Genomic DNA, 15,233 nt, shown 5'->3' on the forward strand with positions numbered 1-15,233 from the left:
AATAGTGTAGAATAATCTATATTACCTAAACAATTCTACCATTATTACCCTAAATTATAAGATTACATTATTTTGCTAAAAAATCGTGAAGAAAATTGCAAGTCTGAAAGTTCTTTACAAAGTTTTTGAAGGTTGCAAAGATCCCAACCTGTATTCAAGCAGTGTGATGAACTAAAGGGTTAACCTTAACCTTCTCTTATTAGGGAAACCCTATGCATAACAAATTCACTGCTAGACCTAAGCATCTTCCAAGGAATTATGTAGCTTCGTACTTACAGTATATTTTAATAAAATTTATTCTTCTTTCAGGAACGGGATCGAACGCTCTCATAAGGACTCCAGATGGTCAACAACACGGTTGTGGCGGCTGGGGATATATTTTAGGGGATGAAGGCAGTGGTACGTAATCATAGCTATAAATCTGTACGATTATATAGTTGCTGCTCGCAACTTTTGAAGCAAAATCCAGTAATCTGGCGGTGATTAGCTGCTCAAAACGAAAGAGTCATTTTTAAATGAGATTGTTATTCCATATTACAATAAATCTTACAGTTAAAATAATATCTATACTAATATTATGAAGCTGAAGAGTGTGTTTGATTGTTTGTTTGTTTGAACGCGCTAATCTCAGGAATTACGGGTCCGATTTGAAAAATTATTTCAGTGTTAGATAGCCCCTTTACCGAGGAAGGCTATATATCATCACGCTACGACCAATAGGAACAGAGTACCAGTGATATATGTTATAAAAACGGGGAAAATTATGACCCTCTTATGTGACACAAGCGAAGTTGCGCGGGTCAGCGAGTTATGTATAAAATTTAATTCTCTATTTTCATATGCAACTGCTACCATAAAAATTCAAACGCATCGAATTGCTAAACGTACAGAAGTTCTTACAGATAAATTAAGGCGATATAGAAAATATCAATATCATGCATTAATTAAAATATTAATGTAGGATATTGAATTAATTATCGCAATTAACTATTTCAACCTTGCTCCTTCACGCACAAATCGGATGAAATGAACTGTATTAAATTATTCAAAATTCTAATGGCGCTTCCATGTTCTTTGCATTGTTAATTAAGTTCCGGAATAGAATTTAATGTAGGTTACACACTATTAAAATTACCAATTTGCCTAAGAACCTGGAATACGTTCGTAATTAGGTGTAATAATTTATGTATGTAAATACTCTGTACAGGCAGATATATTAAAACCTGTACCTTATTATCGTCTCTCTGCTGTCGTTTTTGAAGAATAACTTACAGCGTTTTTCTTTTCATGGACTATGATCGCTTTCGCTTTGACATATGTGCTGACTCTGTTTTTTTTACCCATTTTAATCCCGCTTCAAAATATCACCTCTTTAAGGCCCAAATTATAAAAAATGTATAAATAAAAAGTTATACTTTTTTTATCAGCATACTGGATAGCTCACAAAGCAGTGAAGACAGTATTCGACGACGTTGATGGCCTGGAACCGTCGCCGTACCCAACAGACCGAGTGTGGGAAGTCATCAGGGAACATTTCGAGGCTGACACCAGAGCTGACTTGCTGCCACACGCGTACAAACATTTTGATAAGAGCATGTTTGCGGGTACGTTAGTTAATTCATTATATTTTTTTTATGATTAGAATTGCAACTTTCCTGTTTTGTAAGTATCTTTCTTTGTATTGTTAATAGCGTCAATATTAATGGATGGAATGGTGGGGAGACTAATTGAGAAAAATATTGCTTGAAACAAAATGTTTCTACATACGTGACTAATCAAAGCCATCACAAAAGTTTCCTGCACGAATCGCCAAAGTAGAGTCATTGTTATGGTCGCAAACCTTAGGCAACGCGATGACTGAGATTTTTTTTTATCAAAAACAGTTCTCTAACAGTTATTAAAAGAAGTTATTTCGGTGAACGGAGATGGAAGAAATTGACGTATAGAAATCTCCTTTTTTTTCGTTTTTATCCGTACCTTATAATACTGTGCTCAACTAAATATTCATTTTATTCTACAGGGGTAACATCAAAACTAGCTTCTCTCGCCTACAACGGCGACGCATTATCCCTCCACTTATTCGCGTGCGCGGGCGCCACACTGGCCGCGCATGCCGCTGCACTTGCATCTCGCAGCACCTCTAAACAAATACGAGTGGTCTGTGTCGGATCTGTGTGGAAGAGCTGGGATATACTTAAACCTGGTGTGCTGAAAGAATTGGCGAGACGGCAGGTTAGTGGCAAAACATTGTATTTTTTTGTCAAGAAATATGGTGTATAAAAGTTAGTCGTAGTTAGTAAATTTTAATATAAGGTGAACATGATATGATTTCATATGATAGAACTTAAAGTTTGGCATATAAACTCATAGTAACCTGAAATTTGCAGGGTTTTGGTGCCTGCACGTATACGCAATAGCGGGCATGTGACGTGCCTTGTATTAAAATTAAATTATATTTTCACCTTGGCCTGAATATACGACGAATTAATGCAAAATTCGTTACAATTTGAGCCTTACATTTTGTTGCCATCAATTACCTTCTCAATTAATTCACAAGTTAGGCTAGACATGTCGTGATAACAATGCAAATTGTGTGCTCAAACTATCAACCCAATTTTAAAATATTAACTATCAATTTCTTCTTTCAGGTGAAAACCGAACTGGAATTGGTGAGACTTCGAGTCTCTTCAGCAATGGGAGCAGCCTGGCTTGCAGCGAAACACATTAACTACGAATTACCGAGGGACGATTCAGCATTTTGCAGTGTTTTCTACACTTATCACCCAGAAGGACAAGCGAACGGCAATGGAACAGCCAACGGTAACGGCATAGCACATGCAAACGGCTTGTCCCACGGCAACGGCTTATCCCACGGTAACGGCCTATCCCACGAAAACGGCCTACATCACGCTAACGGTAACGGCATCAACGGCAAAGCGGTAAACGGCAAAATCAACGGTAACGGCATCATGAACGGAGACAGTATCCATTGCGATTGGAGCTAATGGTTTGTAGAAAATGTAGGCTAGTTGCGTAATTTTTACAAAAATTATCATGTGTGTGCCAAATTTTGGTTTTTGTGTGAGACTTTTGCGTTTGTAAGCCATCTAGGAACAGTACAACTTCACGATTTATCAGTTACATCTATTTTTTTCGTTACGATGGCTGAATAGGGATTTTCTTTGGAATCATGACATTCTCAATTACCTGCGTACGTATTACTAAAAGTTAAATATTTTTGGACAATTATAAATTTTAACAAAATTACTTAAGTATGTCACGGTTTCCAAACGCCAAAAGTATTTATGTTTATAGAACAGTTTTAGTCTTTTTGTGAAAATTACGTTGTATATTTAAGATAATATTTAATGTACCTTATCGATTTTAATATACCAAATGGAGCGAAGACGGTAAAATTATTAGTGAATTTGAGCTAGGTGAGTTAGCCTTTGCAGTAAATAGTAATGCAAAATAAAAGTTAGTGGTAGAATCGGCATGACTTCGAAGTAACGGCATAGAGTTTGCTAATGTGCCCGATAGATGGCATTATTTTTATTACATGGCAACTACTTATTTATGTGTTGCTATTTATAAAAGTGCAGCACTTGCCCAATGTCTTGCATAAGTAAATTTATGCCTAGATTTTTTGCATAATTTAAATATGTTTTACTAAATTCTCGCATTTTAAATCTAGTTCTGTGTCAAAATAGTTATGCTCTGTTTACTGAGTTGCTAAGAGAATAAGTTTAAAATTTTATACATTGCAGTACTTTTCAAGGCAATTTTTACCACTGCCATAATTGAATAAGATTTGAAACTTGAAATCATACTTCTGTATGAATACAGTAGTCAAAAGTTTAATAAATCATATAAATATATCTATAGGTTGAAATTAAATAGTTAGTCAGTAATTTGAATCTATAGATGACGCCAATCCAAGCTCTTAGAACCTATTTTAATACCACCATAGACTTAAGTACCTACTACAGTTAAGATATAAAATGTTTGTTTAAAATACTTTTACGGATTTTATTCTGCATATTTTTTTCTTACACGTTTTGTAATTCAGTGCTTTTCATTGGAACTTCAGTAGTATCAGAATGTTTATTTTTTCTATTATTTGCTGTATTGTGCTATTTTTTATTCAAACAAATTGTTTTCTTTGGATCGTAGAATATAATACATTTTCAGGGAAACTACTTTAAATATTGAAGTAAACTCCTAAGCCCAAACTATTTTCTACCCTATGTAATAAATGGAAAGGAAAGCAATGTTATAAATGTGAAAAAAACTATTGAAACTGCTATAAAATTCGTAAAACTATCTATGTATAATAAATAAATATCGTAGAGTATATTAACATTTAGCGCGAATATGAAAGTGTAACGTAATCTAGATTGCAAAACGATCTGAGTTGCCTAAAGGTTAGAGGGCAATGATTTGTAGAAGAAATTTATTGGAAATTGTGCAAGTGAAACAACGTTTTTCTTTCCCCGATTTCATACCCTTTTACGCATTAGCGGTAAATCGCGGGAGCGGCTTGCCACGCGGTTACTGTTTAGTATGCAAGTAACAACCACCTAACAATTAATGGCGGTTGTATACCCAACTGTCGCGCTTCACCGCTAGTGCATAAGGGAGCTTAGAAGATCCTTAAAAATGGTTCCTTGAATCCAATTCTCGTTTATAGTTTGAAACTTGATTTCATTAATTTGTGAAGTAATTATATCCATTACATTGTAGAAAGAGTATCAGGAATTCCGATATATAATTTTGTTATAATTTGTGAACAGTTGTTCTGTCAAATGATCTTTTCTTTGCTTTTATTGCGCATTTTGGCAGTTTAAAAATATTTTGTATGTAATGTCCCTAATACATATCGATCTGACTTAGAAAATGGCGGTAAAATAACTTTTTAATTTTTTGTGTAATCTGTGTAAATAGATATAGTTCCTATTTTAATCTAGGAATAAGTGAACTTATATCGTTTGTGATAGAAACGATAGACAAGTTGCTGTAATATAGTTATTGTATAAACGACTAAAATATATTTACTTTATTGATGATTTTATTGTTTTATTCACCCATTTCTGAGTATGAAAATCAATAACTGCTGACTCTACTGAGTTTTATCGTAAGTCCTTTGAAGAGAGATTACACAAGACCGGGAATTTCGGAAGGAAAGGGTTAGGCCTTTGCCCTGCACCTCAGGCGCTCTTAAGGAAATACGCCTTTTCTCCTTCTATGCTTATGACATCTTAGTCATGTATATTCAATTAAATGAGTATAAGTAAAACTCGTCATTGGAATATTCCGGAGAGAGGAAAATAAATAAAATGTTGTAAAGGAATTTCAAGTCAATAATATTATTTTGTTCTTTTGCACGGAATTAATGGGCCACAAATAAATGTGACGAAGCAGTTGTTTTTATTCAAACAACAATAAAGCTCTAGAACAATATCAAACCTGAATTTCTATAATCAAATGCAAATTGGTGTCTATAAAATTATATAACAGCTATAAAATTGAGTAGGTAGTATTGTTTATTTATAAGAAAAGTTAATAACTACCTAACAAATGGGTGGCAAGGTCTTCGGTTCGATACGCCGCATCGGATAAAATAGTGGCGAAATGTCAATTTTATTTTACTTTTTGATTTACTAATGACTTAAGGCAATACCTACTTAAATCATTCTAACAAGTATTTTGAAACAAATACAGTTACCTATATTCCAATCTAACTGTTTATCCTTTTAGGAAACTAAAAGCGTGATGTTATGGAAGCTTATTCCTGACCTTCACTATATTAGCATTGACCTTATTTTGAGCCCACCACTATTTGCGGATTGCGATCTTTTATTGAACATAAATTGTACTTCATGACTTGGTAAACTAGTTCCTCTGTTGGTTTAGCCCTAACTATGGGTCAACTCGAACAAAGCAAGGGCGAGTAAATATTATGCTTTCTTTCTGGTAGGTATTTTAAGAACTTCCATACATTTTCCACGAACCCACTTGTTTATCTTGTAGAAGGTCACATTAATGAAAGTGCTCTTTTTAAATGATTATTTACTCAATTAAAATGACCGGTCTTATGCCTAAATTATTCCAGTTTCCGTTAATGAAAAACCGGAATGACAAAATAGATTAATAAACATTAAAATGTCCACATTAGTCTGTGATTAGATTCTATTAATTTGCATCGATGATGCTTCGTCATCAAAATATTATATGTAGGTAGGGTAAAGCACCCAGTAGTCAGCCTTTTAGTGAAAATGTCAATTTGATTTAGCCATATTTTTAACATTTACAACTAGATGTAAAATCATTAGTCATTGTATGAAAGGTAATTTATTAAACTTTAAGAAAAAATTAACAAAATATCATATTCATAAGATTATTATGGAAAAAATCCGCATTAAACAAAATATGGCACTTTTTACCAGTAGTCAGCCCCATGTCGCCAGTAGTCAGCCATGTCTTACCCAGTAGTCAGCCTCTTATTTACTCAATACAAATATTCTATTTTAAATATATTTTTATTGAAATCTCCAGGAAATGAAGCACATTTGCAATAATACCATGCAGTACAATTTATATATCCATTCATTTTTACCCCCGACGCAAAAAGAGGGGTGTTATAAGGTTCGACGTGTCTGTCTGTGTGTCTGTCTGTCTATGGCATCATAACTCCTGAAAGGATGCAGTGATTTCAATTTAGTTTTTATTAATTAAAGGTGACTTATGTGCGAGTGTTTATAGACATGTTTGATGAAAATCGGTGGAGCCGTTTAAAAGTTGTGGGGGGTTAAAGTGGGGAGATTAACCGAATGTCTGCAAATTTACTCGGACGGGGTCTCAAATGGCTTCGCATGCTGAGAAAGTTGGTGGTGGGAAAGTTAGAATGGCTTAACCTAACCACCAACCTATAAAAAGTATGAAATAAAAAAATATATTGTGAAATCGGGGGTTTTCAAGATTTAAAGTTATAGTTATTAGCACTTAGGTAATTGATTTTTAAATGTTTTCTAGTTAATCTTTCTTCACAAGGTTCACAGCGATAAAAGTTTATTTTCTGTTCCTTTATTCCTTCTGTTTCTCAACTCTCCCCACTCTACAAAAGATGCTGTCTTTTATAAAACTATGTTAGCTTTCTTGATGTGTTGATACATAAGTCAATGGTAGGCTAGGAAATAGAAGGTAGATGATAGAAGTAACTGGTATCATTCCTTTCTTTTCTCATTTCCCAAAATTCCTTCGTGTTTCGGAAGGCATTGTAAATTGTAGGTCCCGGCGGGCATTCAAGGATCTCTAGCAATCGTTGCCATTAGTCAGAAGCTTGAAAATCTGATAACCAGTCTTATGGTAGTCGTGGTATACCACGACTATAGCTATAGCCCAGGCTATAGCTGGGCTATAGCCCAGGTAACTGGGTTGTGGAGGTCATATAGGCAGTTGCTCCATGTAAAACACTGGTATTCAGCTGCATCCGGTGAAACTGGAAGCTAATTCCAGCATATCGTGACCAGTTTCTTAGGGCAGTCATTTGTTTTTGGGAGTGCACTTAGTCTAGCTTAATGGTACGGGGCATTTATGAGACTATTAAACGATTTCGGACTTGTAGTGTCATAATAATGTGTGAAATGCCAAGTACTCGACTCGTTTCCATGATTTTCATAACAGTTTTGATCGCCACCATAGCACATGACAATTATTCCTCTTTATACAGATCTTTTGGTCTTTTTGATATGATAGTATTCGAAAACAAGTAACTAAGTTTTGTGCCAACATAGCCGTCCACAAATTTGAACCATAATGAAAGGATTTAAGACCTAATTTCATTTAGCAAAACTGACGGCCGACTATGGAATATGTAGGTCTAATGGTCGGCCTCATGAAATTCACTGACTTTATATGCGGCCGACTACTGGTAAAATACGATTTTTGTCTTAGAAGAGTTTAGCTCAACGCAATAGTTAAATTGAGAACTATTCGCCCTGTTAATTTCAACCACATATATGAGAATTGCAAGAAAACCAGTAGTCAGCCACCCATGGCCGATTACTGGATCAACCTCATAATTTGGAAACCCAATAGTCGGCCACGTTAATTTATAATACAAAAGACAAATAAAACGCCTGCAATGCATGATTTTATCGAACATAAACTATTAAATACTAGCATAAAATATCAATTCGTTCCATATTACATCAAATTCATTGAAAAACATGCCAAGAACTAAAACACGAATCCTTAACAAAAAAATAGCAATGGCGACGTTTTTGGCCATGTCTTTGATGGCAGTTCATAAGAATGAGTGTAACACGTTAACCTGCCATGCTATCGAATCGTAATTGTGCATATTAGTCAATAAGAATATACAGATTCGATTAATGATTATTTTATTGGTCTTTACTATTTTCGACACTAATTATATGGATATAAAGCCTGTAAAGGCTGACTACTGGTTGGGGGCCGACTACTGGGGGTTTTACCCTAATACAAATTCAAAGAATTGATGAGCTGAATGATAAAATCTAGATAGATAAATACCTAGGTAGATTTGCGTAATCCTAGGTGTTGTTTAGTTTGCCTATTTTATTAATTTGTTTTCTCAGCTGATATAAATATCGATATTTTGCAGATTTATTATTATGATTTATTTTGTAATTCTCAGAACAATCCGATAATTATTGAACTAAAATTAAAGTTATGTCGTCTTGGTTTTTGATGACCGCCTAATCGTTAAAAGGCGCAATGATAATGAATGAAGTTTAAAAATGTCATTCGTTCAAATCTATACTAATATTATAAAGCCGAAGAGTTTGTTTGTTTGTTTGAACGCGCTAATCTCAGGAACTACTGGTCCGATTTGAAAAATTCTTTCACTGCTAGATAGCCCATTTATCGAGGAAGGCTATAGGCTATATATTATCACGCTACGATCATTAGGAGCGGAGTAGTAACGAAAAATGTTACAAAAACGGGGAAAATTATTACCCATTCTCTCTAACGTGACGCAAGCGAAGTTGCGCGGGTCAGCTAGTCTTTAATAATAACGTTATAGCATATTATAGCAGAGCAGCTATTAAATAGCGCTTTAAGGTGTTCGGCACAACAAGGTTTCATTCATTCATTGGCAATTTTTGACAGTGACATTTGTGCAGTCGTATTGACAATTTCAGTATCAACAATGAATATCTCGAGATTTTCTCGGTTAATTCAAATAAAACCTGTGTTAAATATAAACTATAGATGTTCCTGTCGTGTGATAAAAGCTTCTAATAATTATGAATACAGTCGTGATAGTAGAAATAGTTACTTTAGTGGAGTTCTCGCGGCGGCGGCCGGAGTTATAGGTTATTTTAGTTTGAAAGAAAAATTGTTTGCTGCGACTGAATTTAAGGGTGATTTGAAGGGTAGGAGGCAGAAGTTTAACTTTATTGCTGATGTGGTGGCTGTTTCGGCGCCTTCGGTAGTGTATATAGAGATTAAAGACAGTAGAAGACTCGACTTGTTTTCTGGTCAGCCTGTGACGTTGTCTAATGGGTCTGGGTTCATTGTAAAGGAAGATGGGTTGATATTGACGAATGCTCACGTCGTGGTGAACAAACCTAACGCTATAGTCAATGTACGGTTGATGGTGAGTGATGTTATTGTATCTAATTCTTGTGCAATGCTTCTTCATAAATTGCTAAGTTATCTCTGAATTTAATTCTAGTATCTTGAAACACATTTGGATTTCCAGTCATCAATCAATATCACGCGATTAAGATTACTTTTATTTTTTGTTATTAAATAGTATTCTTATTGCATCATACATGGTGTCTTCTTTCTATATTGTTGACTGCAATTAGAGTGACAGTTCTTTTGTCACTTAGGCACTTTCAAGAAAACTGGGAATTTCAATTACTATGGGATATTTGTAACACCTCTCTGATCTGAGAGTGTTACAGTAATTAAAAGCATCAAGTCTTGTATGCCTATAAAACATTTAGTGAAAACAATATTTTAAAAACACCATCTGAAAATACACAAACAATTTACAAGATTTCCGAAACCTATTCATATTTTGTTTGTCATCAAAAAAATAAGCATATTATTCGGATGATATCTAACGGTATTATCAAAAGACTTTTTTGTACCTTATTCTAGGATGGATCCATCCACACAGGATTTGTAGAAGATGTAGATCTAAAGTCAGACTTGGCAACTCTCCGCATCCCTGTGAAAGGGCTACCGACAATGAAGCTTGGTTCATCTGCAGACATACAGCCTGGCGAGTGGGTTTGTATTTATAATTACTATTCAGTTGCAAGATTTATTTTCAAATATTGTGATTGTAATCTTTAAGTAGTGATGTGTAGAGAAGCTTGAGAAGTGAGAGTGAATCTATAATAATTATGTTTGTATGAATCAATTTGCAGGTGGTGGCTATGGGCAGCCCGTTAGCATTGAGCAACACGGTTACAGCAGGAGTAGTGAGTTCTACTCAGAGAGCTAGTGAAGAACTTGGATTAAGAGGTATGTGTTTCAATCCTATTCAGAAAATTGGTAATGGAAATGTGTTAAGGCTAACAAAATAATTCTTAAGGACATACTTCAAATAAGTTGGAGTTATAAAAATAATGTTCTCATTTTCCCTTTCTTTTAACTTTATTATTTATTCCAATTATGTAATATTGATATTACCTTTGCCTTATGAAGTTTTTGCTCAAACAAATATTAAAATTTTGTTCTATGCATTACAAGACTGAACTCACTCCAAACACAATACTAGTACAATACCATATACTCGAAATACTATAATAATATAATTTAACAATTCCAGGCAAAGACATGGTCTACATCCAAACCGATGCTCCAATCACATTCGGTAACAGCGGTGGTCCATTAGTAAACTTAGATGGAGAAGCAATAGGCATCAACAGCATGAAAGTCACCTCCGGTATATCATTTGCTATACCTATTGATTATGTGAAAGAGTTCCTTTCTAAAAGTGAGTATTTCTTTTTATTTATATGTGGCCCGGGTTTCTGTTTTGTTTGAATGTTTTTTTATGCTTTGAAAACATTTCTTTTTCAACTAATTTCATTTACTGATAATGTAAAAAACTCTGTTATAAATGTCATTACGCGTTATTTTTTTTTTGCTTTGTTTTGATATGATCCAAAAAAATAATATTGTCTATTTATGTAAAAGTCAACTGTATGTGATGGGTTTGATGTCTAACTGGCTTTGCCTTAAAATCTATCTGATATCCTATCTATAAATTCAGTAAACTAAGTTTATTAAACTAACTTTCTCTAACTCCTATCTTACTTCCGTCGCAATGTTCTCTCCACCAATTAATTTGAACCCAAACTATTCCAGTTTTCATTATTTCCTTTTTAATGATACTACCATCTCGTCCTAGCCCAGTGGGACCAACGCAACTGCGCCGAAAGCGTGTGCCACGATACGAAGTAATGATAACAAAATCTAACATCATCTGCTATCCTTCGAAAAACATATTGTGTTACGTCACTAATCATATGTGTCGTCAGCGCTTCTAACAACTAAATAGCTGGAATAAAAATGGAATACCTTACATTTTATTCAATATGTTAATACTGCATGATAATTAGATCGTTCTACAGGGAAAACGAAGTCGCCTCAAGTGTCTCGCCGGTACCTCGGCATCACTATGCTGTCGTTAACACCTAATATCGTCATGGAACTACGCATGAGGAACCCTGAGGCAAGTGGTCAAAATACAAACTAATAAAATAAATGTGGATTTTGTAATCAAATTTAGCTGGAAATAGTTAAAAACTTGGATTAAACAGGTCAAAATTTTGTTAAAAACTAGCGTCGCTTGCGTCTCATAAGAGAGAACGGATCATATTTTCTCCCGTTATTGTAACATTTTTTACTGGTACTCTGTTCCTGTTGGTCGTAGCGTGATGTTATATAGCCTATAGCCTTCCTCAATAAATAGCCTATCCAACAGTAAATTTTTCAATTCGCACCAGTAGTTCCTGAGACTAGCGCGTTCAAACAAACTCTTCAACTTTGTAATATTAGTATAGATAAAGTTTGAATCAAGCCCCAAGTTCCTGTAATAGAAATTAAATGTTGTCTGTGGGACGGTTATTGTAGATACAATATTATAAGCTTTGGTATTCAAATTGGGTAAATACTTGAGAAAACAAGTTAAGGTCAATATTATTTAAGAATTCTGAAATGTAAAATATTTTAGATAATAAATAAATTGACTCTGAAACTTATGGCCATCAAAGAGGCAGAATAGGCATAGTTGAGGTTACCAACTGTCTAAACTGTCTTTAGTGACAGCTAACAGATTCTTTCTGACATATTTTTTTTTCAATTTCACTAACAGCCCCCGAATGATAATCTGAATACAAAAAAGATTTTCAAGCCAGCATTTTTTTCAAAATTTAACCATAATTTCTTGTACTAAATTGTAACAATAATATTTTCAGATGCCTTCAGACATCGAGCATGGAATTCTAGTTTGGAAAGTCATCATAGGATCACCTGCTTACAAGTAAGTAAAATATGAAGTGTATATGTATATCAGAATATAGTAAAATGCTTATTATTAGGGTAATATCACTCAAATGCTTAAGTCTTTGCGTTAGTTCTTGGGTTCGATTTTTGTTTAAAATTAAATGTTACCTACTACAACCTGTCAAAAATGGGTAGCTTTGATGGATTAGCAATAAAATAACAAGATTATTCTTCGAGATAAAATATTCCTCCAGTGCTACTTCTTTACTAAGAAAATACATTCCAACTATAACATACAGTGTTAAAAGTACTAAATGTTTTTACACACTATTTTCAAAAAATATAGCAATGTACAGTAAACTTTAATTTTCTTCGCAGTGGTGGTCTCCAACCGGGCGACATCGTAACATCAATCAACGGCAAGCCCGTCCGTTCAGCTAGCGACATCTATCAGCTACTAGAGAACACTAGCGGGAGTTTAGTCATCGAGATCGTTAGAGGGCGCGAGCGTCTCAACTTGAAAGTCACTCCCGAAATGCATTGATAATTGATAATAAGCTCTATAGGACATACTAATAAGATTTGTTTTGATAATTTTCTAAGAAGTACAATGTGGACTTATTATTACATGATATAAAATTTGAAAGCAATTTGAGATTATGTTTCTGACTAGCGACATCTATCAGCTACTAGAGAACACTATTGGGAGTTTAGTTATCGAGACGTTAGAGGGCGTGAGCGGCTCAACTTGAAAGTCACTCCCGAAATGCATTGATAATAAGCTCTGTAGCACATATATGATAATTTTCTAAGACGTACAATGTGGACTTGAAAATACACTATTTAACATTTGAAAGCAATTTGAAATTATGTTTTTGACCACATTTTTGATTGAATAAACACTTAGGCTGGGTTCTACCATTTTTGGGCATCTATTAGTATTATGGCAGATGTTTTAATACATTTGTGGTATGGCACTTATTTATAAACTAAAACTGGCCCTTAAACTTCTGAGTGCTATAACTAGTCTTAGAATCAATAGGAAATATACTGTTTCTCTGACCGATTAGTGCCTCAGCTTACCGTTAGAAATACACTTACACTGAAATATCTTAATGTTTACCCTACATTGCAGTGACTCTAATATTATAATTGGATTTTATTGGATACGCAACATGCCATAGCCACATATAGGCGTTATGTACCATGGTTATAGTGGACACATTATTAATTTTCCTTTTCGTATACTAAGTTTGGTGCAATGGTCGTATTACTCTCCTTATGACTATAAGGCTTGCTACACATGTTCGGTTCGGCAATATTTATCGAACAACAAAACAGACTCGACTCAATTGTTTGGCTTATGCCGATCGGGTCCATTCACACTTTAGGTTTTGCCGTGCGGCTAACCTAACCAAATATGTGTGAAGCGAGCCTCACTGATACGCCACGTATTAGTTTCTTGTCATATTTAAGGCATATTTGGTGCATTTGTTATAGTGCGTCACCTCAACACTATAACGAATGCTTTGTCTTAATCAGCCTCTTACTTTATATCTCGACATTCAAACGCATTGTGATTTCTACTAAAACACAAATATTTGTGTGATGAGTATTTGTTCAAAGTCTGGATGTCACTTCAATTATTTATTTACTTATGTATTTAGAAGAAGTACGTATACAGTTTTCATAGTACAAGCTCTGTATGGATCATAAATTTATTTATTTATGTATGTAGTCCTTTCTTTTTATTAATTTATTATCCTAGTCTCTCATATCTTCGATGGCTGTCTAAAGTTCTTATTAATGTTAGAAGAATCTAACTCTACTGTTATTGAGTATTCATGGACTGTGCAAAAACTATGCGACATTAAGGCCTGAATTTCTCCTACACACGTATAAAATTTTTATTTATTCTTATGTATATTTAGTGTTTCATCTTTGTTAAAATAACATAGATGTTAATGTTAAAGAAATTTGTAAAAAACGGTATATATTTTCGTATACGCAACTTCCGTTAGCGTAGGAGAAATTCAGTGTTTAAGAATTATTAAGTTTGTCATAAATTATTGAAAAATATAAAATTTTATTCTACTCGTTAAACGTCCACACAGTTCATTTTGTCAAATGAAATAAATGAAATTTATTTTCGAGAAGTTTAATTTTTATATGTAAGTAGTTTTATGTTGTATACAATGACATAGTGTTCGTAAGAATGTTTGTAAATTATAAAAAAAATGGGTGTTTGAAAATATTGTTTTATTGTTAACTAGCGGACCCGACAGACGTTGTCCTGTCTACACGTCTTTAATTTAAATATTTTAAACTTTTTTTAATAATCTAAACCATTCTCAGATCTCCTTGAACACACACAAAAAATTTCATCAAAATCAGTCCAGTCGTTTAGGAGAAGTTCAGTGACATACGCACTTACAGAAGAATTATATATATAAAGATATACAAAACAAAATGAACCTTGTTCTTATTTCATTTAGATCATATTAACTTAACCACTTGCTATACTCGGGCTATTACAAACGGCCAAACTAAGTACCTACGTCATGTCATTTAATCGGACTTTCTCTTAATAAAGTTACTTTGATTATGTCGCATGTTTGTAAAGGCTCGAGTACAGTATTTATCACTCCCACTTTAGTGACTCCCACTTTATAGTAGTTTACGCGTCCGACAACAGCGTAAATTTATCAAGTTATGCGTAA

At 34.1% G+C, this 15,233-nt stretch overlaps 1 protein-coding gene across 1 annotated transcript in view; it reads left to right on the forward strand.

Annotated features, from left to right (window-relative positions):
• LOC142983748 (uncharacterized) overlaps positions 1-14,760 on the forward strand; it is a 36,651-nt gene extending 21,891 nt beyond the window's left edge. The window contains exons 4-15 of the mRNA XM_076130770.1: positions 310-399; positions 1,428-1,604; positions 2,021-2,232; positions 2,649-2,848; positions 7,212-7,220; positions 9,328-9,643; positions 10,156-10,287; positions 10,428-10,524; positions 10,832-10,999; positions 11,640-11,740; positions 12,486-12,550; positions 12,892-14,760. Of these exons, the coding sequence (XP_075986885.1) occupies positions 310-399; positions 1,428-1,604; positions 2,021-2,232; positions 2,649-2,848; positions 7,212-7,220; positions 9,328-9,643; positions 10,156-10,287; positions 10,428-10,524; positions 10,832-10,999; positions 11,640-11,740; positions 12,486-12,550; positions 12,892-13,057 (1,733 nt within the window). The 3' untranslated portion in view covers positions 13,058-14,760. The remainder of the gene's footprint in view (positions 1-309; positions 400-1,427; positions 1,605-2,020; positions 2,233-2,648; positions 2,849-7,211; positions 7,221-9,327; positions 9,644-10,155; positions 10,288-10,427; positions 10,525-10,831; positions 11,000-11,639; positions 11,741-12,485; positions 12,551-12,891) is intronic.
• The last annotated feature ends 473 nt before the right edge of the window (positions 14,761-15,233 follow it).

This window comes from Anticarsia gemmatalis, chromosome 24, assembly GCF_050436995.1.
Source record: "Anticarsia gemmatalis isolate Benzon Research Colony breed Stoneville strain chromosome 24, ilAntGemm2 primary, whole genome shotgun sequence".
NCBI classification, from domain to species: domain Eukaryota; kingdom Metazoa; phylum Arthropoda; class Insecta; order Lepidoptera; family Erebidae; genus Anticarsia; species Anticarsia gemmatalis.